Genomic DNA, 26,153 nt, shown 5'->3' with positions numbered 1-26,153 from the left:
TGAATAGCTTGATAATCCATCATCCAAATCAATAGCATTCAGTATCCTTTGTAGACACAGGCACTAGCAGTACCCACATTCCCAGTATAGAGTTACCAAGAGCAAGGTAATTGCACTGAACCTTTTATGAGCTTCTCAGTCTCAGGCTAAGCCTCAGAATTCTGTTAATTCAATTTATTTATTTTAAGGGCTGCTTTTTTTTCCCATCTTTTGGGAAGTCTTGTGGGGCATCTGGCATTTCATCAGAACTATTCCTAATTCTCGCCACCTGTTAGATCTCTTTGTGGAAGAATTCCCATCATAACTGTTATTATAGTTTGCTAACACCTATTTTATTTTTTAGGCCAGTTTGAGATTACTCAAATAAATGCATTTATTCTAATTAGTAACAGGAACTATGGTATCAATCCATTCTTTTAGCTCTCAGGCGGCAAACTGCCATTGATTTGTATTTTCCTGAAAAGGGACAGTATCCCTAGCATAATTAGATGTCACAATCAGAGCAGTGGTGAGCATCCTAGTGGAGTACTGTTCACAGTTTCAGGTAAAGCAGAAATCAGACAAGGGATCTCTTACTATTTTATGATCTATCATTGAAAATGCTGACTATCACATCTTTTTTCCACTGTCAGGTTAGCACAGGGTTCGACAGGAGGAATTTCTGGATTGCACATCTTTTCCTTCTAAATTTCTTTCTACTTTTTACAGCACCCAAAATTAACATTTGCTATTAAATATTGTGAGGTTTTTAAAAATGTAATAATGTGCATCCTCTCCAGTTATTTTTTTTTTTTTTTAATATATTTACTGCTATTTCAATCAGTGTTAGTGCAGTTACACACTGGAGGGGGCCAATATTGAGTAAAGCTACTAAATTCAACATCTAATATGGAAAACAAGCTTAGATTTAAAATAATTAGAATGAGTACCCACAGCTGTCATAAAGCAAAAGTTTTTCCTCCTTGAATGCATTATAAAAAGAATAAGAGGTGAATTTAATTCTATTGCATTTATTTTTATATTTTAGCTACAGCTATAGTAAACAATAAATGGCAAAAAAAAGCTCAGAGCGTCTCTTCCAACAAGCCAAACAACATACGTAAAAAAAGTCTGTCATGAAGAAAACCATATATCTTAACTGTAGAATAGACAGTAATAAATTATGAGATTTAGTTCTTTAAAATTATTCAATAAGAATCTTTTTTGTTTTGCAAGAATCTTGTTTTTTCAGAAACCATAGTACTTAATCTCTTTGCACCCTAAAAGGCATTTGCACATGATAAAAAGTGTCTGAGTGAGAAATATAGTTAGCACTTGTTCTTTTACAATGATGAGAGACATTAGGAAGATAAAAACATATGTAACATATGTAAGTGCCTGCAGCACCACCTTGATTTACATCTAATATGAAGAGTAGTCTTTTCTACCTACAACCAGATCCAGATAGGTGACATTTTTTCTAGTTATCCTTTTCAAAATTTTCTCAACATTTTCTACCAAATGTTGCCAATACAAAATTTGACAAATTTGGCTTTGTTTTTATTCAAGACTGAGGAAAATAGTAGGACACAGAATCACAAAGGGTGAATAGCAGCTGCAGTCAGAGCTGACATTAAGATTCAGAGTACTATTATATACAATGTTTTTCTTCCACTTTTTTTAATTTTTATTTTCCTCCTTTAGGGGAAGAAACTTCATGTAGATTTTTCTGCTTCCTTAAATGCATTAAGCCAGACTTCCATAGTCTTGCTTTACTAAGGAAGAAGAACTTTGCTATGAAAGACGGAAAAGTTCTTGTTCTTTTGAGAGGTACTTATTTTGCTTGGCTACTGGCTTTGGCTGTCTAAAATGTCAGTCTCAGCAGTGGAAACCAAATAACACTTCCTTCACTCCCATAATCAGCAGTATGAAGAGAAGTTAATTAGAAAAGCCTATGTACACCTAGAGTAACTTAGAATAGGCTGTCCATTTTCCTTCTCAGAACAGCTATTTGCTGTGGGAAAGGAAAATCATAGGATTTTGGAATAAACTTCACATACTTCCAACAGCCCTTTTCACCCAACTCTCTGTATGTATGAGTTAAAGATCATCATGCCTAAAGTGCTAACCTAGGACAGGAGCCTTCCAGGAGCACAGGGTTTCAATACTGAATTGATTAGACTGTATAAAAAATCCTTTGTTAAAGAAAATGGTACCAAAGTGTTCAAATGTCAAAGGAAGATGAAAATTAATGTAACAACTTTTAAGCAGCCAGCCTAGATCTAGTTCTCTGGCTTGGATATCATTTAATAGAAAGAAGCAATTGCTGTGAGCCACAGCTTTCTATGAATTTGTATTAACATTTTATTGAGAGAAGCAATTCTATAGATTTATAATAATATGTAGTAAGACTTGAAGACAGAACATCCTCAAAGCTGAGGCTATCCCAATTTCCTACTATGGTCTGCAGAGACAGGACTCAAACCAGGTATTTCAAGAACCTTAAGCTCTGATTGACCACTACCTACCACATGGAAACAGGAAGAAATGAAGAAAGTCCTGAGAAAAATGATGCATCATTTAGGCCCTGCGAGAGGCTCAGAAAATATAGGAAAAATAGAGAAAGTTTAACCAGTGCCTTATTATTAGGGTCTCCTTGTTGTGGTAGCAGACCAAGATAAAGGTTCCAGTGGTGCTACTAGCAAATATAATTGATTTTTGTACTGAATTCAGACCAGAGTTATGGTTCATTGGATCACGCTATGCTAATTGTACTAAAGCTGCTCAGGCAGCTGAAGGCACCAGGCAATGGACCTGGCCAGAACTATTTATGGTCATATCAAATCACCCTTTTGAAATGCAAAATGCACAACATAACCAACTCTTTATGAAAACCAGGCAATATGGCTCTGGGGGTCTGGAATGCAAAAGAAATTGCCTACATCTGCCCATACTAACCACCTTCAAGCAGCTGTAGGACTCCTTAACAGAGGAGGAATAGCCTCCAGACAGGTTTTAAAGTATAATGGCACATTATCAGCCACACTAGAGATGGAAACAGTAAAAGTTGCAATAGAACTTATGGAATCCATTCCTATGACTCTAACCAAGGTGACTTGGGAGACCACCTGTACACAAATACCATTAGCCTTTAATGAACTCCTGTATGATACAGGATATCAAAGGACACCTATGGCTGTGAGGGTTACAGGGCTGAGGCTTATCAGAAGATACAAAAATGGGCTTTCAGACACTCATGGACAACTGTTTAGAAAGCCTGTAAAAGAGGTGTTTTCCAGTCAAACAGATGGGAAATGGCACTTGTACTGGTGAACAACTACAGCAACCAGGATCAGAGGGTGGGTGGGTGGGTGTAGGACTGTGTGATACATGGGGAAGCATGAGAAGTCCACAACCCAAATGGCTGATGATTTTTACTACAAGACCCTTTTAACTGAGACAGGGAAATAAAAACTGGAATACAGACTCTTTCAGAAGGGTGGACCCAACAACCACAGGAGGTTTCATGCACCCAAACCATGTCAGTTGGGGAATGGCTTACTCTAGGACCATGGGTGTGTGGGGAGGAGAATGCTACCTTATGCTACCTTACTCTTATGCAAGAATAAGACAATGCTGGAAACACATCTCATTAACCAACATGTTACCCATCAGACTCACTTACAACTCATACTAAAAGCAGCTGTTTCAATTGCCCTGGTACTCCTTTATCCAGGAAAATCTGACTGTAGGAATTCATCTACAAACAAACTGGAGCAGACAGGCACCTTACCCCATTATGCAAAACTGGGACAGAATTCAACAGCAGCTATGAAGTCCAGACAAAATACAATGGAAGGGGCGCTCCTTGCTGCGTAAGCTGAGGGTTCACAGAGCTGTTATGAACTTGTAGCTACTATCTCCAGAGAGTTTGACTGGCGGGATTTCAAATGTTTCTTTAGAAAACAACTACCACACCAATCACCTGTACAACCATAATACCAGAATAACTGTCACTGCATTTGAAGTTTTGTGTCTAAGGTATCTGAAGTGCTGTCTGCCAAGACCTACAAGCCCCACTGAGGGGCTTAAGGAGCCCTCTGCAGCAGCACTGAGATGTCTGCTCCAGGAACATAGCCCTTCTATGGGATAAAACAGATTTCTATGAAGTGCTGTGCAAGGAGCACAGGAGGTACGGTCATCTCTGGGTATGTGATAAGAGGCTGATCTTAACCAAGACAAGGGAGCACAGAGGAACGATGGCAGCTGCTGTAACCGAAATAACCTAATTGAGAGAATCGAGCCCCCTGACCTGGCTGCTGCCAAGGCTATCACAAGATCAGCCCCTGAAAGACCTATTTCCACAAACAGGAGGGGTCACAGTGCCAGGCAGAAGAACCCAAATAACCCAGTAAAAGAAACAAGCCCTCTACCCCACCCCAGCTCCTCCAAGGGCTATGACAACGGGGCCACCAGCCTTGTCAGCCAGCAGGTGAAACCCATCAAGATGAGCCTGTGGAAAGGCTCTCCAGATCACCTTTCAGGCTCTCAAGGTTTACCAACTATAGGGGTATGAAACTTACGGGATACAGGGAAGAGCATTTTGGGATTGTACAAGGCTTGTTATGGGATGTTTAATGGAGGAACCGAAGGCAGAGAAAGGGAGGGATCAAGGAAGTTTGAAGAGGAGCAAACTTGGGAAAACACAGAGATAAGGGGATAAAGGGGGGATAAAGGGATACATGTAACCAGGCTGATCAGTACACTTGTCTGGCCATGCTCTTTGCACCTGATCAGCACAGTCCATCCTGTCTTCTCATTAAACTCCATTTCCAACTACTTTCTGGGTGAGGGGACTCCATATATGCATCCATGGAGCTTTGAGTGCCAGCTACTTGAGTTGAGACTCAGAGGCCATAGGTCCCTGTGTGTCTGCAGTGCCAGTAACTCACTGGAGAGACGGGAGTGTGTCTGTATTGCCTGGGTGTGTGTGTCAAGCCTGGCTAGCTGGTGAGTAGAATTAGTTGCTGGGAAGCCAGGTGTTGAAGATGCAGTAAGTCTAGGATAGATCATCAGAGACTCTGTGATTTGGCTACTGGAGGGCACAGGTATTCCAACCCAGCTACCAGGAAGACCATGAGGTTGGGTGGTTGGTTGAGAAACTGACTTGCACACCTGTGTGTGTGTGCCTGTGACATCTGGAGACGAGAATATCCAAGAGGTAGTTACCAGCTAGACTGAGTGTGCAAGGCAGTTACAGGAGAAACCCATAATGTTTGGGTCTATACATGTGTTCATATGTGCAGGGTTGGGGGGAGCTGTGCACCAATTAATGGGGGATCCACAGTGCATATGTGGGTGTGTGGGGTACATGGAAGTCCATCAGCTCCAGGGCCAGTTACTCGAGTAGACTAAGTGTTTTAGACCAGTTACTGGGGGATCCACAGTGTGCTGGAGTGAGGGGGATGCAAGCTCATCTGTGAGTGAGGGGGAATGAGAACCAGCCACTGGAGAGGGTCTGCAGGCACTGGGGGCTTGTAATTCCAGGTGCCAGCAACTGGGGAGACAGAGGATCCATGGCCAGCTCCTGGAAAGACTACATGGCTAGGCTATTTATTGGGGGGACCCATACTGTATATATGTATTGTAAGCATTTTTCCACTTCCACTACCATTTTCAGATATCTTCATCCTGATCAATCAGAGAGGGCAACAGGATGAGGTTGCTGGTGGTGTCTGTGCTGCATGAGTGCTGAATCATAGAATCATAGAATCGTTTAGGTTGGAAAAGACCTTTAAAATCATCCAGTCCAACCATTAACCTATACAACCAAATCCACACTAAACCAATCAAGGGTAGACTAGACTAAACCATGTCCCAAAGTGCCATGTCTACCCATTTTCTGAACACTTCCAGAGATGGTGACTCCACCACCTCTCTGGGCAGCCTGTTCCAATGCTTGACCACCCTTTCCGTAAAGAAATTTTTCCTAATTTCCAACCTAAACCTCCCCTGGTGCAGCTTGAGCCCATTTCCTCTCATTCTATCGCTAACTACTTGGGAGAAGAGACCAACACCCACCTCACTACAACCTCCTTTCAGGTAGTTGTAGAGAGCGATAACGTCTCCCCTCAGCATCCTCTTCTCTAGGCTGAACAACCCCAGTTCCCTCAGCCGCTCCTCATAAGGCCTGTGCTCCAGACCCTTCGCCAGCTTTGTTGCCCTTCTCTGAACACTCTCCAGCACCTCAATGTCTTTCTTGTAGTGAGGGGCCCAAAACTGGACACAGTATTCCAGGTGCGGCCTCACCAGCGCTGAGTACAGGGGCACAATCACCTCCCTGCTCCTGCTGGCCACACTATTGCTGATACAAGCCAGGATGCTGTTGGCCTTCTTGGCCACCTGGGCACACTGCTGGCTCATGTTCAGCCGGATGTCTACCAACACCCCCAGGTCCTTTTCGGCCAGGCATCTTTCCAGCCACTCTTCCCCAAGCCTGTAGCGTTGCATGGGGTTGTTGTGACCCAAGTGCAGGACGTGGCACTTGGCCTTGTTGAACCTCATACAGTTGGCCTTGGCCCATCGATCCAGCCTGTCCAGGTCCCTCTGCAGGGCCATCCTACCCTCCAGCAGATCGACACTCCCACCCAACTTGGTGTCATCTGCAAAATGTTTCTGCCCGTGCTGATCTGTGAAGCCAGCTGTGTTTGTATGTACATACGTGTATTCATTTGAATTGGAAATACATGCCTGGACTCACTTCTGGTTCAACCTGGGTATAGGGAGCAGCAGCAGCCTCACCTCTATCAAGCTACCGGCTCTGGCAACCCCTGCCGCTTTGTTCTGCGGATCTAGCTAGACATTATTTGGAAGGCAGGTATGAGATTGCTTTAGCCATGTTTTGAACATTACTCATATTCTCTCTGCCTCATTCCCAGCCAACTGGAAACTACAAAATTGTGGTTATTACAGCACCACGCCTCAGCTAATACAGTTTCTCCACAGCAAGGCATTAGTAGCAAGGCATTTGCTCTGAGCTTCCAGGCAGCTCTGAGCTACCATACTGAGCTTACAACTGCCTGCAAAATACTATGTGAAATGCATCCTGCATTAGCAAGCAAAGTGTGCCAACAAATCTGAGAGCAAGGCTTTAAGTCTTTTTTTTTTTTTTTAAATTGCCAGTTGGAGAGCAGTAGTTCCTCATACACTTTAAACAGCAACCTAGCTGAAAGAAGCACTCCCGCTTTCCCCCCCACATAGCACTAATGCTCTCCCACATCCCACCCATGTGCTTCCCTCTCCCTTGTGCAATGAACACAGGTGTGTTGCATGGATGTGCAGTGAACAGACCTGGAGGAATGAGATGGATTAAAACTAACCTGGCAAAAAAAAAAACCACCACAAACATAATTCCTTTTATTGCAAACCAGTTTCCCAATTAAGTTCTCACTTGAGGCTGCTTGAGAGAAGGGTTGGGAAAGGTGTGGGAATGAATGACTGACTTAGGAGAGTGACAGCTGCTTCCTTCAGCAGCGATGTGGGCTTATGCAGGACTAAAGCTTACATGAAACTACAGTCTGAAGCACTTAAATTAAGACTTTCCAATAAGCTAAAGTAGAAAAGGCCAAGAAATTTGATGAGTACTGCATCCATATTAAAAAAAAAAAAAAAAGAATTTGTAAGAGAGGGTGAAAAGTCCATCTCAGTGTATTGAGGGTGAAACAGATTTTTTTGTAAGAGACTGAGTTCTGGAACAAAGCCCAAAACAGAACTTCCACATGCAGTCACTGATGGAGGAATTAGGATTTTGCCAGGAACAAATCCTCCAGCCCAGAACTGAACTCAGAAGAAGCAAACCTTACTCTGCCACCCAGGATATTACTGAGAACCCAAACCAGCCGAGAATTCAAATAAAATGGAAAGAGATGAAAAGTAGGTATGCATGTGGAGCTCATAACGGAGTCCCATTAAAATATACTGAATTGGATGTGTGATACAGTTATGGACTGAACTACCCAGAGAGAAATTTTAACTCAGTGTTATGAAGCTTTTCTTGCTTACATGCCTTTTACACCAGGCAATGGACAGGAAGAAAAATAACCTGAGAACAGGGAACTGTAGGATCCTGGTTCCCCTGAATGCCTTTACCACAAGGCAAAAAGTCATATTATTAGTTATAAAGCAAAATCACTTCTGTTTACATGGCTCATGTCCTAAGCAACTCAGAAACTGCCTGGTTCCTTGTGCGTTACCATGGCACTGTAGATTAGCTGAGGTGAGTGTCTATGAGAGAAGGCTGGAGAAAGTGCGTTTCAGCAAAGACCATTTCCCTCCGCAAACCATTTCACAAACCTTCAGTTAGATGATTTTCATTTAGATTATACCGTAAACCTTGCCCATTCCCCATGCAGATCTTTTCTCAGGGAAAGATTACTGCATGGCTGGAAGTCCTACCACATCCCTTTTCACAAGACTGAAGTTCAGGACTTCAGTTTAGAAGTTGAAATTTTATTTGTTGCACTTTATCACCATAATGGTTTGACCTCCTCTTTCTTACATTTATTCCTATATAAGAGCTTTTTAAGAAACACTCGTTTATTCATTTGGCATATCACTTATTTCTTCATTCATACAACACGTTTTGTCTCCAGCAGAGGACTAATCCTAGGGGTTGTTTCCAATAAAAGAGTATTCTTGAACTAATTTCAACTGGAACACAATCACTCGTGAATGATAAAATACAGTGATATAAGCATGAATGATAAATGCATTTTTTCCTATAACACACCCATGACTCACAAGAAATACACATCTAATTCACTGTACCATATATTTCTGTTTAGAGAGTGAATTTAGATTTTCAAATTATTATCGATTTATTTACAATAAAATGGAGGTGAGGATTAAAAATCAGGTTTCATACCTAGCTTGGTGAATAGCTTCTACCCATTCATCTCCATCAACTTCATCCTCACAACGGAGCTCCAGTGGCTTCTGCCCTTCATGGCCAAAAAGAACAGTAAAGTAATGCTGCAAATTAGAACAAAAAAAAGTGTTCAGAAACTGTTTTAAATAAAATAGATATATAATTTTAAAAAAAGTTTGACTTTTTAAACACAGCTTAAAGCATTGCCAGCCTAGGAAGATGTGTTTTAAGCTATTAGTCATGAAACATGGATTGGAGTTGAAACTGTATCCTTAACATATTCCCCTGGGTACCAAGGTAATAGCTTTCATGATACTTATTGTAAGTTATTGTTCTTAAGCTCCCACATACAAGAAAACAGAATATAATTCCCTAAGCAGCTTCTACATTTGAATACAACAGTGTGGCTGTAGTAGGGTGTCTGTAGTTCTTTTTCCCTTGCATTTTTTCACCTAAAATTTTTCTTTGAGGCCAGCACAGGATACTAAGTCTGGAACTGCCACCATTTCCTCACAAGACTGTGGACGGTGCATTGGCTCTAGCTTATTTCCTCACCTTTCCAAAAGAACAATGGAAGTGTCCCTTCTCATTCATTACACTCCCCAAACATTTTTGCCCTTCTTTCAAGAAGCCTTGACCATAATTGACATTGCAACAACTTTTTGTTTTCACAGGAAAAGGCTGTTCACACAAGAAGTGTCATATTCTTTGATGGCATTTCTTACATGAAGGACTCGGGCTACTACCCCTTACTGCTCTTCCACGTGGGTGGTGGCGAAGTTGCAGTGCACAGCCCAAGGGTGATTAAAAGAGACTTCAGGGCCTTGGGACGCTTAGTGAGGGAATCGGGGGCACAGGTCATCTTTTCCTCCCTCCTTCCAGTTGTGGGAGGTGACATTGGTAGGAACAGGTGGATCCAATCTCTTAACACATGGCTCCGTGGCTGGTGCCACAGTCACAACTTTGGGGTTTTTGACAATGGGACGGCCTACATGGCACCAGGCTTGCTGGTGTCAAATGGGAGCCACCTTTCTCAAAGGGGAAAGAGGGTCTTTGCTCAGGAGTTTGCGGGGCTCATTGACAGGGCTTTAAACTACATGTGAAGGGGGAGGGGGAATATATCAAGCTTGCCTGTGATGAGCTGTGGGATGGTACACAATGGTTAGAGAGATGGGGTGCTACTGTGAGCCCTCAACCTGTTGCACAGAGGCATGATGAGGATGCTGCAGCACAGTTGAAGTCTTGTGGAGATGAGCTGGGGGCTCCTGAGATAGATAGAACTCACAAGGAAACCTTCATGAAACACCCCGAGGGAAACAAGGGATGTTCCACTAAGAAGGTGACACAGCCAACAACCCAGATGAAATGCCTCTACACGAACGCACAAGCATGGGCAACAAACAGGAGGAGTTGGAAGCTGCTGTGCTCCTAGAAAGCTATGACCTGATTGCCATAACCGAAACTTGGTGGGATGAATCCCATGACTGGAATGTGGCTATCAATGGCTACAGGCTGTTCGGAAGGGACAGGCGAGGAAGGAGGGGTGGAGGCATTGCCCTCTACATAAAGAAATCAATACAAAGAGCTGTCCCTGAAGAATAGCCATGAGCAGGTCGAAAGCTTATGGGTAACAATCAGAGACACAGGCAACAAAGGGAACCTTGTGGTTGGTGTCTACTACAGGCCACCTGATCAAGGTGAGCCTGCTGATGAAGCCTTCTTCCTCCAGCTCCGGGAGGCTTCATGCTTGCAGAATCTCGTCCTCCTGGGAGACTTCAACCACACCGACATTTGCTGGAAAAGCAACACGGTGAGCTGCAGGCAATCCAGGAGATTCCTAGAATGCATAGACGACAACTTCCTAAGCCAGGCAATAGACACCCCTACCCAAGGTGACATGATACTGGACCTGATGGTCACCAATGCAAGTGAGGTCATTGGTGATGTCAAGACTGGAGGCAGCCTGAGCTGCAGTGATCATGCATTGGTGGAGTTCACACTCCTGAGGGATATCAGAAAAGTGAGGAGTACAGTCAGGACCCTAAATTTTAGAAAAGCCAACTTCCAGCTCTTCAAGGAGTTAGTCAGAAGGACCCCCTGGGAGATGGTCCTCAGGGACAGGGGAATGGAACAGAGCTGGCAGATCTTTAAGGACACCTTCCATAGAGCACAAGAGCTATCAGTCTCCAAGTGTAAGAAATCAGGCAAAGAAGGGAAGAGACCAGCATGGCTGAGTCGAGACCTGCTGGTCAAACTAAAGAGCAAGAGGGAACTGCACAGGCAGTGGAAGCAGGGACAGGTGTCCTGGGAGTAGTACAGGGAAACTGCCCGGCTGTGTAGGGATGGGGTCAGGAAGGCCAAGGCAAGGATGGAGGTGAATTTGGCAAGGGGTGTAAAGAATAACAAGAAGGGCTTCTACAGGTATGTCAACCAGAAAAAGAAGGTTAAAGAAAGCGTAACCCCCCCCCCCCCCTCAATAAACAAGAACGGCAACCTTGTATCAACGGACGAGGAGAAGGCTGAGGTACTCAACAACTTCTTTGCCTCAGTCTTCACCAGCAACCTCTCTCCTCACCCCTCCCAAATCAATGGACCAAAAGATGGGGACCAGGGGAGTAAAGCCCCTCCCACTGTCAGGGAAGATCAGGTTCAAGACCACCTGAAGAACCTCAATGTACACGAGTCTATGGGACCTGATGAGATGCACCCCAGAGTCCTGAGGGAATTGGCTGATGTAGTTGCCAAGCCACTCTCCATGATATTTGAAAAGTCATGGTAGTCAAGTGAAGTCCCTGCTGACTGAAAAAAGGGGAATGTTGTGCCCATTTTTAAAAAGGGAAGAAAGGAGGACCCTGGGAACTACTGACCTGTCAGCCTCACCTCTGTGCCTGGGAAGATCATGGAACAGATCCTCCTAGAAGTTATGCTCAAGGACATGGAGGACAGGGAGGTGATTCGAGACAGCCAGCACAGCTTCACCAAGGGCAAGTCCTGCCTCACCAACCTAGTGGCTTTCTATGAAGGAGTGACTGCATCAGTGGACAAGGGAAAAGCAATGGATTTCATCTACTTGGATTTCTATAAAGCCTTCAACACAGTCCCCCACAACATCCTTCTCTCTAAATTGGGGAGATATGGATTTGATGGGTGGACTGTTCCATGGATAAGGAATTGGCTGGAAGGTCACATCCAGAGGGTCGTGGTCAATGGCTCAATGTCCACATGGAGACCGGTGACAAGTGGAGTCCCTCAGGGGTCCGTACTGGGACCTGTGCTATTTAACATCTTCATCAATGACATAGACAGTGGGATTGAGTGCACCCTCAGCAAGTTTACAGATGACACCAAGCTGAGTGGTGCAGTTGACATGCCAACAGGACGAGATGTCATCCAAAGGGACCTGGACAAGCTGGAGAGGTGGGCCTGTGTGAACCTCATGAGGTTCAACAAGGCCAAGTGCAAGGTCCTGCACCTGGGACAGGGCAACCCCCAATATCAATACAGGCTGGGGGATGAAGGGATTGAGAGCAGCCCTGTGGAGAAGGACTTGGGAGTACTGGTGGATAAGAAGCTGGACATGAGCCGACAATGTGCACTTGCAGCCCGGAAAGCTAACCGTATCCTGGGCTGCATCCAAAGAAGCATGGCCAGCAGGTCGAGGGAGGGGATTCTGCCCCTTTACTCTGCTCTGCTAAGACCCCACCTGGAGTGCTGCGTCCAGCTCTGGAGCCCTCAGCACAAGGAGGACATGGACCTGTTGGAGCGTGTCCAGAGGAGGGCCACCAAAATGATGCGAGGGCTGGAGCACCTCTCCTAGGAGGCCAGGCTGAGAGAGTTGGGGTTGTTCAGCCTAGAGAAGAGAAGGCTGCGAGGAGACCTCCTTGCACCCTTCCAGTACTTAAAGGGGGCCTACAGGAAGGATGGGGACAGTCTTTTTAGCAAGGCCTGTTGTGACAGGACAAGGAGTAATGGATTTAAACTAAAGAAGAATAGATTTAGAGTGGATATAAGGAAGAAATTTTTTCCAATGAGGGTGGTGAAGCACTGGCACAGGTTTCCCAGAGAGGTAGTGGAGGTCCCATCCCTGGCAACATTGCAGGTCAGGTTGGCTGGGGCTGTGAGCAACCTGGTCTGGTTAAAGCTGGCCCTGCTCACTGCAGGGGGGTTGGGCTAGATGACCTCTAAAGGTCCCCTCCAATCCAAAGCATTCTATGATTCTATGATGATTCTATGACTTTGCCCATGGTATGTTCCATAGAACACAAATTTCAGGAAAGTTTTTGCTACTTTCAGAATATAGTAATAACAGCAATATCTAGTGAGGAGGGCAGAACCCCCAGTCATGTACCTTAAAACCCATTTCACAAGTTTGGTAATTTACAACCTTATTTTGCATAGCTTGCATACTAACTTACAGCCAGATAGCAAACAGAATTCTTGCAGCTTAGATGAAAATAGGTGATAAAATATTCTACCTAAACGCACACCTGTAATTTCCATAGGTGCCTTAAATGCACGCGTTAGTAAAACAGCTGTTTCACAGGCAGAGGGACCAGTGAGGGACCTGCCCATACATAAAACCATCTGGTTATCAGGTCCGATATGATTCAGGAGTTCCTATAGCTAAACATCTCTGCACCAGATCACTCAGTTCTCTTCATTACCTAGGACTTCTCCACCTCTTTTCCACCTTCATCCCAGTTAACAGGGAACCAAATATAACCATGTCTGGCATCTAACAGCAAATTGCAAAGTTGCTCCAGTCAGGAAGCGAGGTATATAATTTGTGTTCTCCCACACCATTAGCCATTGTTTACAGCAGTATGAAACCTGAAGTGATGTCAACAAACATTCTGCTTTCCTCGTCAAGCTCACAGCTCAGCTGAAAAAGCCACTCTGAGCCAAATGCCATGCTGGAGATCAAGCAAATATAAAACACCTCAGAATTAAAAGCCATTTTCAAGGCAGGAGGAACACAAGCATAAACAGAAACAGGAGGGATGAAATTTTACCTACAGAGAATTGGCTGCAGATATTGTCAACACTGATAATGAATTTTGTCCATATAAAAAGAGATTATTTCAGCCATTTTTTGGCCCCTTCTGAAACATCTGGCAGCCTTCTGTGCAAGTACAACACACAAGTTGGCTGCGCAGTGTGTACAGAGCAGGTTCAATATACCCCAGATGCACTGGATTCACTACACTGGCTCTAGCACTGTCTGTGCACCTGTATTTGCATAGAGGTTTGTGCCTGGGGACCTCACATTTACAAAACCCAGCTGCCTCTGTGTCTGAGCACACTCATATGTTTGGTTTCTTTTTGGGTAACGTGAGTATGTATCATGGCTTTCTGTAAAGAGAAAACTATTCATTTGTGCATTATATTAACTTACTAAATGTCGTTATGTGTATACAAAACACTTTTTATACAGAAGACCACAAGCACTGCAGGATTAGCAACAAACCAACAAAACAGAAACAAGGCAAAATAAGAAGCAGCATTCACGTTTAACGGGCTATACAAAGAAAGTCCAGGCTCAGATCCTTTATGTTTCAGAAACAAAAGAACTCCAGAGCACAGACGAGGATCAAGAAATCCTTAAAAGGACGATCCTGTAAAACTGAGGTTTGTGAACAGTGCATATCACTTAAAACTGAATGCCATGCATAGAAAGAAACATTTAATCAGGTCCATAGGATTCTCCACAGCAGTGACAGATAAAAAAATTTATAAGAATACAGTGCAGTTGAAAACAACCTATGGGACAGTAAAAAGTGCAGCAAGATTACACACAAATGAGCTCTTTATAGACTGGAATAGTCTATTTTTAAAAGTATATTTAAAGATAAATCACACTGTTCAGAGCTGCATTTTATGTAACAAGTTATTTGTGTTTCATAAAGCTGCTACATATAAAATTAGAATAAAGACACAAGTGTAGACAAGCACTGGATTTAATTCCATTGTGTAGGGATTAAACTTAAAGGGAGAGACAATATTACAGTCCTCCCTACTTTTAAAGTGAGATAACTCAGACCTCTTTTGAGCAACACTTGCAGTGATCTCATGCCACAGAATTTAGACTCAGAGGTGTGCAGTTACTATGGTGATACGGATGATCTAAACACTTAGTTAGACCAAGAAAATGCGCAAATTCAAACAAACTTAGAGGGCTACTGCAGTAGGGTTGGACCCAATGGAAACAAAAGCTAAATTATAAAAGGCATTTGTTTTCAGAAGCTACTTTAAAAATCATCTACATCCTCCACCCCCTTCAAACATGCATATTGCACTCAAGCATCAGTATCAACTCTCATATAATTTACCTAGAAGTAGTCAACTCTAGAGTAAGCAAAGTGCAAGCAAAATATCATAACATGCCTCTAAAAAGAATCTCTAAGTCATCCTTGAATTCTTTTTTTAAAATAAGCGTTGCTCATTTACAAAACTAATTTACTACAAGAAAATAAGAACATATCTGTGAAGCTTTATTAGATTTTTAAGTTGATGATGCATGTGAGTGGGCCTATATACATATATATATATTTATAGATAGACATACATAATTTTAGCACTGCCATTCAACCTGGTAAAGCGCTCAGCTTCCACATCACTGCAGTACAGTACAGGTAAAAACCACCTTTCTGCATACACACTGCTAGTATCTTGAAGTGATGACAGTAAATATTTAAGAACCATGGGACACACATCAAATACCATCATCATCATTCATCATGCCTGCCACTAGCAGGCAGGCACTTATGTTTCAAGTTAAGCCTGTGGTTTAGTTGGACAATTTTTTTTATTGTTGTTTATTCCGAAAATTGTCAGACTCACAGAAGATAAAATGCACATTCTGTATTTTGATATTAAAAAAATCAGTAATTTCATTTTAAGGTGTCTTTTCAGCATTCAGGTATGCACAAGCAAAATGGTAAGCCTTCATTTTAATAAAAACATCTTTGGCAGAGTTCTCCAATGTAAAGCTTGGGAAAAAAAGGAGGGAAAGCTTCATACAGCTTGCATAGGTATGAAGGCACTATCTTGACTGACAGTCAAGGAAAGAACAATGGGATCAAGACGCATCAAGAATATTGTTGTGTATCACTTCTTTGACTTGTATCTAGTGCTAATCAGAGTGTCTTCCTATGGTGAAAGGGAAAGACTAAGGAATGAGCTGATGGGCACATCCACTTCAGAGACAATACTGGAACAAGATTAAGACACTGAGTGTAAGTATCCTGTACCAGAGTACACTGATTATTATGCTGGGCTCCCCACTGACCACAGTTCACACCATAACTTTGTCCTTATAAAACTGCCCAAATAACGGCTGTATTCAAAATAAGACACCAAAAGCTCTGAAGTTGCCGTGCTTTCCAAGGGGAAAACCAGGCATCGTTCTGGTAAAAAACAAAACAAAACAAAAACTGAACCAACGAACCAACCAAACACAAAAACCCAACCCAAATGCTATATGCCCTGTAACAGAAACACTGCTTTTAAGGCATACTGAGGTAGAGCTTCCATCAATGCAGACACCGCTAAGACTAAATTTCCCAACAACAGAATGCTGTTCTCCTTGTGACTGACAAGAGCATTTGCTGTTTATAAAGTGAGAGTCACACTGACACAGGCACCTCACTCTCCAACGCATGGGGACAGTCCCACAGCTCGTTCTCTTCCCTCCACCTCACATGGAAACTGCAGAGGATATCTCCTATCCTATTGCTTATCTCTATCCCCTGATAACTTATCACTACATCTGTTTCACTGGTTACTCCTTTTCATCCCCCAGTAGTTGTAGCAACCCGACATACCTTTTCCAGTGTAAATTAGTGGTGATGCTTGCAACAATTCAGTTACTGAAACACTGAAGGACCAAGGAGAATGAGCACTTATCTTCCCACAGTACTGCTGCTACCTGTCACAGGCAGAAAAGCTGCTACCCTAGATAATAACACTGCTTGACACTTCCTACTGCAAGCTCCTGCCTTCAGCTCCTCATAAATTTTGTCAGCTTTGAATGTCCGGATGGAAAAACTCATACTGTAGAAATGATGCATATGTCAACAGTGGTGGTGTTACCTTATCCTTCCATCAGAACAGCATATAAAGATTTAAATTACGTTTCAAAGGACTCCAAGGTGACTAACCAAATTTTGTTGTAATGTGGGCTTGGAAATGATTATAGTGTGGTAATATCCACTTGCCTATGAACTGCTGTTCCCTAAACTTTTCTTACTAAACATAAAACAAATTTAATTTTCTTCATAATATACTATAACAATACTATTTTTAAAGCTTAAATGTGGCATGACCTCTTTAGATGCTATTTCCTGATCTTTCAGTGACTTATTGCACAGCTATAACAATACTATTTTTAAAGCTTAAATGTGGCATGACCTCTTCAGATGCTATTTCCTGATCTTCCAGTGACTTATTGCACAGTGTTGGTTTAACTATTCAAGCCAGGACTTTGAGAGTAATTTAAAAAGAAAATTCCAGCCATCAATATTGATAATAACAGAGACTATAAATGCAAATTAACTGTGAAAAGTTAGTCTGTGTACCAAGATTGCTACAAAAAATTGCCTTAACAAAAGTCTGTTTTCAACATGAAGCATGAGGAAGTTTAATCATTTGCTGTATCTCTAAGGCTTATATTCACTACCTGATGTTTATAAGGGCACGTTAAAAAACCTTTGAGGCTACAAAAGGTGGGAGAGGCGATTAATTAAAATTTAAGATGACAAGCTGAAAATTACTTCTAAAGACATTTTCATTTCAGAATCTGGAAACCTGTATGTAATCTCAAGCACTAATAAATTATTGAGCAGAAGAGGACAATCACTGCAGCAACTGAAGACTCCTCAATAATCCTTGTAGGAAAAGCAGCAAACTGCAGTCTAAATCAAAGCAGCTCGTACTATTCAAGGACATGTTTATTCATTTAGTTTTCAGATGTGTTCTACTGACAGTATTTTGCCTAGCTTCTCAAATACAAAACATTACATGTATTCTGTATTTCTTACATCTTGGGGAAAGGGAAGGAAAAGAAGGGAATATGTTTGGAAGAAGGCAGCACCTCTAAAAGGGAACAAGTGCAAAAGGGTGAGTGTATGGAGGTGTGGGAAATGTTTGGGGGAGAAGACAACAATCCCTCCCCATCACTGGATCAGCAGCATGTTAGTGGGAAGGAGAGTATTGTGCCTTGAGTCAAGGGAAGGCAAATACCAGGGTTGGGTTTTGCCACATCTTGAGACTCGCTGTGCCACTAACACTGGCAGGAATTTCATAGCCCATTGTTGTTAAATTAGCATGAGAATGGAATAATGACAGAAAGATGAAAACTATGACAATTCGTTTTTAAGTTTCCAGGGAGATCTACGAAGGCAACACACTTCATGTTTGTATCACACCGATTAATAGAAGCCATAATGAGAACAAGATGAGTGGACATCAGAATTAATATGATGCACTTGGGAAGAGTCAGTATGGCTTTTGTAAAAGGATGGCATCTCCTCTAAATCCAGTGGAGTTCTGTGAAGGGGTCAACAAGCATTTTGACTATGATGATATGGTTTTCAAAATACTTTTGACAGATTTTTAGGGAAACACTTAAGAATCTAGGATTTACAAGAAAAATGTCCCTCCATGGATAAAAAAGAAAAAAAAATATGATCAAAAGCTATGAAGCAGAGCTGGAATACTGGACCATCTGTCAGTTCTTACAGTGGAACAAGGTCATCAAAGGACTTCCTCAGAGAATTGCATTGAGGACAGGCATTACAATGGTTAACAAAGTTTGTTAATTATTCAAGGTAGTAATGATAAGAACCTATTATGAAGAATTGCAGACTCAACACACCTGAGTTACTGGGCAGTAAAATGGAAGATGAAATTCATTGTACGCAAATGTAAAGTGACATATGTGAGGAAAAACATTCCAAGCCTCACATGTGAAAAGATGGGCTCTGTGCTTTGTACTAGCACTCAGGAGCAAGATGCTGGAGTAAGTTCCATGGAAACACCACCCCAATGCTCAGCAGCTGCCAAAAAGAGCAAACCAGAGTGCTAGGGACAATTGGGAAAGAAACAGAAAAAAGTAAACAAGGCTGTTACACTATGAAACATTTTGAATACTGTGAGTAGTTTTGGACCTCCCATCACAGAAAGGGCAACATAAAATGGGAAAGGTTCAGAAAAAGACAAAAGTGATAAGGAAAAGCTTGCATATGTCCAAATCAGATATCCATGTAAGTAAAAACTTAAGCTGATACTCTTCAGTACAAAGAAAGGAACAACTTTGGGGATACAACATGGGTCCACAAAATCACAAGAGAAGTGGAATGAATGGATGGGCATCCACTGCTCTATTTCTCTTCTAATTTAAAAAAAAAAAAAAAATCTATTAAATGAATGTCATAGAAACTGGCTTCAAAACAAAGAGAAGAAATTTGTTCTTCATGCAACTGGTAGTAAACTGGTGTTGCTCCTTGACAAAGGAAGTGGTAAATGCCATAAGTGTCAATGGGTTGCAAGGAGACTAAAGAGTTCACTATACGGAAATTGTGGGCTACTGAACACACAGAATGCACATATTCAGAATTCAAACAGTCCTGAAGCTGAAAATAAACGGAAGCTTAAAGTCATCTCAGAGGAGAGAGAAAGGAAAAGTAAAATATGTACTACAGTTGATGCCTTCCCCGGCACGTCCTCATGGCCACAATGTGAGATAGGATATTAGACTAGTTGGGCCTTTGGTCCACTCAAATAAAGCCTTTCTCGTAGTCTTACGGGAGCTAATTAAAATTTCACTTGATGGTATGTGAGTCTTAAATTCTTCAAATTGCTTCACACTTTATTATAAACAAGATACACTGGCATTTTCATGAAATGCTGGCTCTTACTAACTGTCTGTTTTTTTCTTGCTTATTTTGATTTTGATTCTTTAAAAAAATAAAGAGGTAATTTGCAAAACTGGTTAGAGAGCCACTGCAGTATTTTAGCTTCTGTGTTTGTGGTGGCACCCAGAGATTAAGGGTTTTTTATCATTTTAATGTTACTTCATCAGCCTTGATAGATAGAAAACTGGTATTGAACAGGACTACAGAGAAAAAACTTGGAGAGGTAAATGACAATAGGGCTTTTACCTGCCAAGCCACTGGCTCAAGAACACATTAAAAAGCACTGTTTTGGCTCTCCATCTCCCACACTGAGGAGATTCAGAGATGGGCTGTTGTATCTGTTCTGGGTTTGGTTTAACACTGGCCAAATATATAATGTAAATATATATATATATATACACTCTGTATCATATAAGAGATGAGATGGCTTGATGTGTTCTCTCTTTAACCAATATTGGATTAAACAAGTTACAACCTGCTGCATAAAATCTATTCTGGCATCTGACAGTGAATCACCTTCCGGAGCCATTCTGCAAATATTGTCTGGGCCAAGAGCAACAGCATTCTGAGGTCATTATATCTAAATATACAATCAGCAGTTTTGGAATTAAGGAGATTATACATAAATGTACCCTATTTTATAAACTCTTACTGTATCGATAAAAAAATACCATACCCAACTTGCATGTAAAACAGAAGTCAAGGATTACACAAAGGTCACTGCAAACCTTAATTAGTTGACTCAAAATTATGCCAGATTACAACAGTTATAGCATTTGTTTTCATGGATGAGGGAATCGGGCTAATATGGCCTCATCTGCTATGTTTTCACTGCAGACCATTTGTACTTTAGCAGTAGTTTATCAACAGGGATAAATTCTGCCACACAAAAGGAAATTTCACAAAGTAAAGCCTACAGGAACTGATAGAACACAGCAAGCACAGCTAAATTATTCACTAATAATAAACTAAACATGGGTACCATTGTCTCAAAACGCATTTGACACTATCCAGTGGGAATTTCCTGCCAGAAAGCACTAGTTGCTGCCTAGAAGGCTGTGCATTACCTAGCTGCAGGACTTTTTCCCTCTTGTCACAACATTCATTGCTGCTGTGGCCTCTAGTGCCTTGCACCGAACAGCAATAAGGTCTATAATGAAGGTATGGGACTGGAATTCAGGACAGTCACATTAAGCATCTAATTTTGTTGGGAACTGTGTATACCAGACAGGTCTCCTAAAGGCTTTTTGGCAACCAGCCTGGGACTTGTACTGTACCACCATGCTTGAGTCTGGCAGAGCAATCCACAAAGCCCCTCATTTAACTTTTTAGGGACCTGAAAGACTGCATCCCAACACCAGTATATTCACTAGTAAACATTCACAGCATTCCCAGAACTGCTGCCTTCCCACATATCCTTGGCCTCTCCTCCCACATGTAAGGTCTTCTGGTACTGACACTGATACATCTCTACATCTAACTTCTTTAGGTGACTGATACAGTAGCTATGCCCTGAAGATACTTCTATAAACTGGATTTCTATAAAGTGGAAAGTATTTTCTATAAACCACAGACAAATCAAACCTGCCTAAACCAAGAGACAGACACAATTTCTTCCAATACCTAATGGTGTAGGTATCCTTCTGCTCACCACTGCATACCCCCAGTCCCATTCCTAGGATGCTCACCTTCCCAAGCACTGGGAAAAGGACACAGCACTCAGGTCTGCAGATCCCACTTATCAATAAAACCTCTAAATTTTAGCTACCACTTGTTGCCTCAGATCCCTTCCAGTCTTCAGTTTCTTTACAATATATTCCTTATACTTTCAAAGGGAAAATCTCTTCCTTTGAAAGAGTCAGTTTTAATCATAGTTTAAGACATTTTCAGGACACACACATTCAACCTGTATGTGGAGAGTTCAACAAATGGTCAGGTACATGTTGGGACTGTGATCTCCTGTAGAGAAATGTTTGCAGTGCAAACGATGGAAAAGGAGCACGGAAATCCCATTATTGTTACTGATGACTTATTCCAGCATGGAGGCTGGGGGCACATCTCCTCACTTCTTGCCTCTACCTCCATTCCTCCTGTGTGTTATTAGCTGCCTTTCTACTGGGGCCAAAGAGGAGGGAATGAACAGTCAAGTTAATCCAACTTCTGGTCCCTCCTCAAGCATGGCATAGCTAAAGGGAATCAAGATTACAGCCCTACCACATAACTAAGCACAATACAGCTGTATTAGTAGAAAACTGTGCTGTTAAAAGTGATGAAGAAAGGACAGATGGGGGAAATAGAAAGAGACAATGGGGAATACTGTAATCATTGGCAGTTTCATACATTTTTCAGGAATTAGACTTTTTGTGTTTTGTTCTTTTTTTACCCTGTCTCATCCCTTCACCATTCTTAGCAACCCTAACCTTTCTCCATGTACTGACAGCCTTTCCTTCCTTGTCCAAACAGCCAGAGTACCTGCTATCCAACTTTCTTGTCTGAGAGCTGATAATAATGCAGAGCTCCACCACATTAATTCAGCTACAAACTGTCTTAGTATTTGTTTTGTCCCACAAAAGACATCCCTGTATTTTAATTAAAAGATCAGACTTTAAAGGCCAGAAGGGACATTTATAAACTTCTAGTCTGATGACTTATGTCATATAGGCCAGAAAAATCTCACTAGACAGCTCCTGCATCAAACATATAGGATCAAGGTGACACAGACCCTCCTTAATCAATCCTAACATAAAAAGTAATGAAAACCCCACCTGAGCCCATGTTCAACTGTTCTAGGTATTAAATTACTACTAAAAACATGCAGCTTCATCTTAAATAATGAATAAACAGGTAAATAATGAAATTATATAATGGGCCTTGGTTTTGAAGATTGAGTACATACAGTGTATACTGCAAAAGTAGAGCCTCGGTTTCATAGAATCATAGAATCATAGTTTCTCAGTTAACACCACCATACATGAAAAAAAAAAAAAAAAAGGTATACCTACCCCACATCATGAACGTAAACAACTTCTATAGAGCAAGTAATTTTGAAGTATTAATTTCTAGGAAGCAGATTAACTGTCTGGCTTCCTAATTATATTCTGAAGATATGCAAACACAGGATTTGACATTTTTAAAGCTCTTTACAGACAGTAACTAATCTTCTGACTCCTCTACAAGGTAAGAATTATGGTGCCCATTTTAGATACAAAGATATGTGCAAAGATGCCCAAATATAGATCTGCTGTAAATGAGTTCAACTCAAGATTGCTATAAACAGAGCTCCTCTCCCTGAAGTAAGCCAACATATGACAGGGAAGCAAGAATAAGAAGTCAGCATATCCTAGACCTTGTTACATCTCTGTTACATATAATAATTTCTATCTATAAACAGTTTCAGAAAAAACAAACACTTGACATTTCAAGCAACTGCAGTATTCTGTGAGATGAGGGACAAGACTGGTACAATCCACCCACCAGCACCAGAGATTGCCAGGGTTCTGACAGAAAATAAAAGACCACTGCAAAGAGCGACATACAATGTTTTCAAAACCGCCTATCAAACCTGAATGATTTTATGACATGGAAAAATGTCTTTTTGGTGCCACCATGCTCACTGACAGCCCTGCTCTGTGGTTAACTAGCCCTAGGGTTATATAGGGCCTGGATATATCCTAGTAAAAAACTTGGGAATAAAAGTGCCAGAATCTAGTTTTAAGCAAGAGGAGGTTATTCCAACACCAGAAGCATGTTCTCCTGCCTAGACCTCCACCTTCTGTTTACTCATACTTCACCAAAAGGAGCGCTGGCTGGTCTACTCACCTGGACCAAACTCAGGAGGCCAAGGAATGTCCTTCAAGAAGTCTATGAACTCCACAGAGCTGAAAACAGTGCTTCTCTAACCATAACCCAGAAACAAGTTCTTCATTAAACTTACATTTCCCAACCTTGTCCCTAAAGACTCTAAGTAGAAAAGTCGTGCTTGCCCATTTGGAGGGAACTATAACAGCCTGTTAGTTCACCCGGACATCCAAGACCACCAGGCAATGGTTTGGACTGCTCTGTCTCAAAACTGCCTGAGTATACAGGGTACACTCAGATACACAGAGCAAGAAAACATTTACGTCGCCTCAGATCATCAAAGATCCAGTGGTTCAGTCTTGTCATATCTCACCCACTAAGAAACATTTGGAACAAATTTCTGTGACATCTTCATACACATTCGTGTAACTGCTATCCTTTAAGTTCTCCAAGTTTTCATCAATGACAAGAAACCCAAAAATCCAATACACCTCACCTTGGCCAAGCAACAATTAAGATGATTCAGTCCATAAGACAATCCTTCCCTAATCCTCAGCAGTATTACTTCTACTTCTGATTATCCATTGTCAACCCCTGGTTTTGTACAAGGATTCACGGAAATTTCCTTAACTGATGAAGCTGTTTAGACACACTATACCAGTAAACCAAAAATAATCCAATCAACTAACCCACCTTGCATATATAAATGAAAATGTCACACTGACAAGAGTGTCACATTCACTGACATTTTATATGAAGGGTGAGAACTGAATTGTACTATAGAAGTGGTGAGCTGAAAATTGCTTTTCAAAATTTGGCTGGAGGTTGCTGAAATGTGTTCATGGCTTCTGTAAAATAAAATTATTTTCAGGCTATAAAACCAATAGCATTAAAGATGGAATCCACATATTATAATATTTACTATCAAAGACCTACTTAAGCAGACATTCAGTTTTCAGTAATTTACCCAACTACAGCTATAGTACTTGTTTTCTTTTCAGGTTTTTCTCAGATCTCCAGATCATGTTAGCTGTGATATGTTCAATAGATTGTCTGTTAGTTACAAAGATTTTGGAGTTTATGCAATGTGAAATACTTGAAACATGCAGAAATTATACCTGTTTTTTTGTCCAAATGAGTGTCATGTATACGGCAAAGGAAATGTTGATATTTCCTTTTTAAGTAACTCAACAATTACTCATATTCTCTGATAATAGGACGGAAATGTTTCGCATCTTTTAGAGAAAACCTGAATTTTGGTTCCCCTAAAAATTGGTTGTGATTGCTCTGGTTTTAGTCACACTTGTCATTCCACCACTATTAATCAAACAACAAGGTTTGTACAAACAAAGCAATAGGAAGTTACTTAGGTTAGTAACCATAATCTATTTCTTATTCTTTAAACTGTACTGAGGGGGAGGAGGGAAACCCCACATTTTTACTCACACATGACCACAGATTTTGCTGGACCACTGTTAATATTCATTGGCAGGACCTTGTACCCATTCAAACACCAAGAACACCTTAGTTGAACCTCTGAGTGTGAGAAAGTGCTTTTCCTCCCCTCCGCTCCAGAGTCAAGTATTTCAAAGACACCACTGTAAAGGACTTCCTTAATGAGGGAAACAAGGAAGAGAACATTTTCCCAGCTGAACCCTAGCTACTCTCCATCTTTGGAGCTACAGGTTTCGCACAATAAGGAAGTTCACAGCCAAAGCTCATGAGGTTCATTAAGGCAGGGGTCATATTACCTGCAGATTGCTTTGAGGAGTTTGCATGGAGGAGAAATCACCAAAATCTTTTGTGAGAGAAAGATGTTAGAGGTGTCATGTGTGTAAAAGCATTGCAAGATATACATCTCCTGGCAAAACACCTTCAGAAGGCACAAACATTATTTGTCTCACCGCCCCTCTTTGGCTATAAATACCATTTTTTATAATTTCACTACCAACGCCACCTCTTCAGGAAAACAGAGCTTGTACAACTTACTCTAAAAAATGCTGTCTCTATCCAGCTGTGTAATATAGCAGGCATCTTCTTCCTTCAGAGATGACATGAACAAAGCTATAAGTGTGAACCAAAACTGTCTTTTGTTGTGCTAAGTTTTAGCTTGTGTAGAAATAAAATGGGCTTAAAGCAAATATAGCAAAAAGTGTTACAGAACTACTTTAAAAAATTCGTTTACTGATAATACACTTTCATCAACTCTTTTTTCCCCTGGAGCTATGAAAATTCTGGGTGTCTAGCAAACAGGTGTGATGCTTTGTTTTGCACCATGTGTTTACCAAAGGATTTATGATGGAAAAGTTGAAGAACCTTTTTATTCATGCTAGGCATGAGTTTTCTTTCCATCTGATGAGAGTATTCTGGCACTGTGTTGGTTAATACTGACCTTTGGAAGCACCTTTCTGATAATTGAGACATTTCCAGATGTTCCACAGCTCTTGGATCATATTAGCTTTTGAGCAGTGTCACCACTAGCTCTTCTGAAATCATGCTCTGTTTTGTTACTCAGGATAAGGTGCATGCAGCATCGT

General features: G+C 41.4%; 1 protein-coding gene across 2 annotated transcripts in view; it reads right to left on the bottom strand.

The window, feature by feature from the left end:
• RASGRF2 (Ras protein specific guanine nucleotide releasing factor 2) overlaps positions 1–26,153 on the bottom strand; it is a 140,187-nt gene that overhangs the window by 80,372 nt on the left and 33,662 nt on the right. For both annotated transcript variants that reach the window (XM_075726430.1, XM_075726431.1), the window contains exon 2: positions 8,903–9,009. In XM_075726430.1, coding sequence (XP_075582545.1) covers positions 8,903–9,009 — 107 coding nt within the window. The remainder of the gene's footprint in view (positions 1–8,902; positions 9,010–26,153) is intronic.

This window comes from Pelecanus crispus, chromosome Z (genome assembly GCF_030463565.1).
Source record: "Pelecanus crispus isolate bPelCri1 chromosome Z, bPelCri1.pri, whole genome shotgun sequence".
Lineage (NCBI taxonomy): Eukaryota > Metazoa > Chordata > Aves > Pelecaniformes > Pelecanidae > Pelecanus > Pelecanus crispus.
This window is presented reverse-complemented; position numbering and strand designations above follow the sequence as displayed.